Source organism: Aplysia californica, unplaced genomic scaffold (genome assembly GCF_000002075.1).
Source record: "Aplysia californica isolate F4 #8 unplaced genomic scaffold, AplCal3.0 scaffold01440, whole genome shotgun sequence".
Classification (NCBI taxonomy): Eukaryota; Metazoa; Mollusca; class Gastropoda; order Aplysiida; family Aplysiidae; genus Aplysia; species Aplysia californica.
This window is the reverse complement of record NW_004798710.1, coordinates 29,582-31,442: the sequence shown is the minus strand read 5'-3', so window position 1 is coordinate 31,442 and position 1,861 is coordinate 29,582. Positions and strand designations below refer to the sequence as shown.

Sequence of the window (1,861 nt, the reverse complement as noted above, 5' to 3'; positions counted from 1 at the left end):
CGATATAGCGAGGGAATTAGTTTGTGAATTGTGAACTGCGATATAGCGAGGGAATTAGTTTGTGAAATGTGAACTGCGATATAATAGCGAGGGAATTAGTTTGTGAAATGTGAACTGCGATATAGCGAGGGAATTAGTTTGTGAATTGTGAACTGCGATATAGCGAGGGAATTAGTTTGTGAAATGTGAACTGCGATATAATAGCGAGGGAATTAGTTTGTGAAATGTGAACTGCGATATAGCGAGGGAATTAGTTTGTGAATTGTGAACTGCGATATAGCCTGGGAATCGTGCAGTTGTCCCTGAGTGGGTTGTTGGTTGGTGTCCCTCCCCAGCCCACAGGAGCCGCCCAAGGACGGAGTGATCGCCACCTATGAGGAGCACGAGGACAGCGTCTACGCCGTCGGCTGGTCAAGCGCTGACCCCTGGACCTTTGCCTCGCTCAGCTACGACGGACGCCTGGTCATCAACCGAGTGCCTCGCTCAGAGAAATACAAGATCTTGTTGTGAGAGGGAGGTGAGAGGGGGAATACAAGATCTTGTTGTGAAGGGGAGGTTGAGGGGGAGGGGGTTTGAAGAAAGGAAGATGTCTGTTGTTTCAGCGCAGCACTCAAAGATTGAGGGTTTGACTGTCTGTTTGTTATTTATCACTGTGTGCAATAGGATTTCCTGGTGGAAACGGGGAAGTGGGGAGTGGTCGTTTGTACAGGTGATTGTCTTATACATGTAAATCTTGACAAGTGTGGAGTTCTGTTTGAGTTGCTCTCTCTGTAAAAACCGGTCTGTGATTGACTCAAGAAAGTGGAGACTTGTGCACAATCTCACATGCCCATATCGCTAGCAAAATAGGATCATGATGCTTTCTGATACACCTGTCGTATTCCTTGAATTTAAAACCTGCACATTGTGAAATTCCTACAAAACAAAAAGATTTCCGCGACCCGCCAATTTCGCCATGTTTGTGTTATAGAATAATAGAGTGTAGACAGAAGAAGAATCAATTACCTTCATAAAAGGCGTATCCCTGTTGGAAAGTAAATTCTATATACTTCACTGTCAAAGATTACACAGAGAGTAGAGAGACCTTGTGGAACATTCCAAATTTTCTCAGATGCCTGGGAAAATCTACCTTCAAATAGATTAAAAAAAGACTACCCATTAATATATGCATGTTGTTGTTGTTGTTGTGGTTAATCCAGTAACCTTTGAGTGTGTGTCCATTGTCCCAATGCCACGTGAAAATTAATGGAGCTTTTCGACATCTGTTCTTTGCTGCAGTCTAGGCAGAGAGTTTTGGTTTAGGGCTAGGGTGTGCTCTCTGGTATGTACACAGCGTGGACACTCAAACTAGCGACCTCTACTTCTTATGTATGTTTGTCATTCTGCAATTTCCGGGGTGCCTTGATATTGGAAGCAGACTTTGTGCTGTGGAGGCCTTGAAAGAAACAGTAGCTACGTGAAGGGGTGGGTCTATGGTGGAGGTTGGGGAGGGGGGGGAGACAACACAGCGGGCGAGCCCAGGCTAGAGCTCTTTCTTTCTTCCTGATTGCCGTCGCCAACACCGAGCTGGGATTGTCTGCCGATGGCCGAGGCAAAGAATTGTATTTTCCCATCATGGCGACAGAGACACGGTCGGTCCGCTCTTCGCCTTCACTCACTTTGGCCGTTCACTTTATCCGATTTCCCCTTGAAACCGGTTCATTTTATCCGCAATTTTTAAAATACTTTAAAGCAAAAAGCGTTTAAATCGGGACTGCAGGATATCGGGGGGCTCTCATGGCCTAGAGGTTAAGGTGTTGACCTCTCTTTCAAAGGTCCCGGGTTCGAATCCGGGTAGCGATCGAAAAATGTTCTTCTCTAA

General features: G+C 45.7%; 1 protein-coding gene and 1 long non-coding RNA gene across 2 annotated transcripts in view; one reads left to right on the top strand and one right to left on the bottom strand.

The window, feature by feature from the left end:
- LOC101864436 (EARP and GARP complex-interacting protein 1) overlaps positions 1–522 on the top strand; it is a 23,505-nt gene extending 22,983 nt beyond the window's left edge. The window contains exon 9 of the mRNA XM_005112840.3: positions 336–522. Coding sequence (XP_005112897.1) covers positions 336–510 — 175 coding nt within the window. The 3' untranslated portion in view covers positions 511–522. The remainder of the gene's footprint in view (positions 1–335) is intronic.
- LOC106013893 overlaps positions 1–1,861 on the bottom strand; it is a 4,863-nt gene that overhangs the window by 1,872 nt on the left and 1,130 nt on the right. The window lies entirely within an intron of this gene.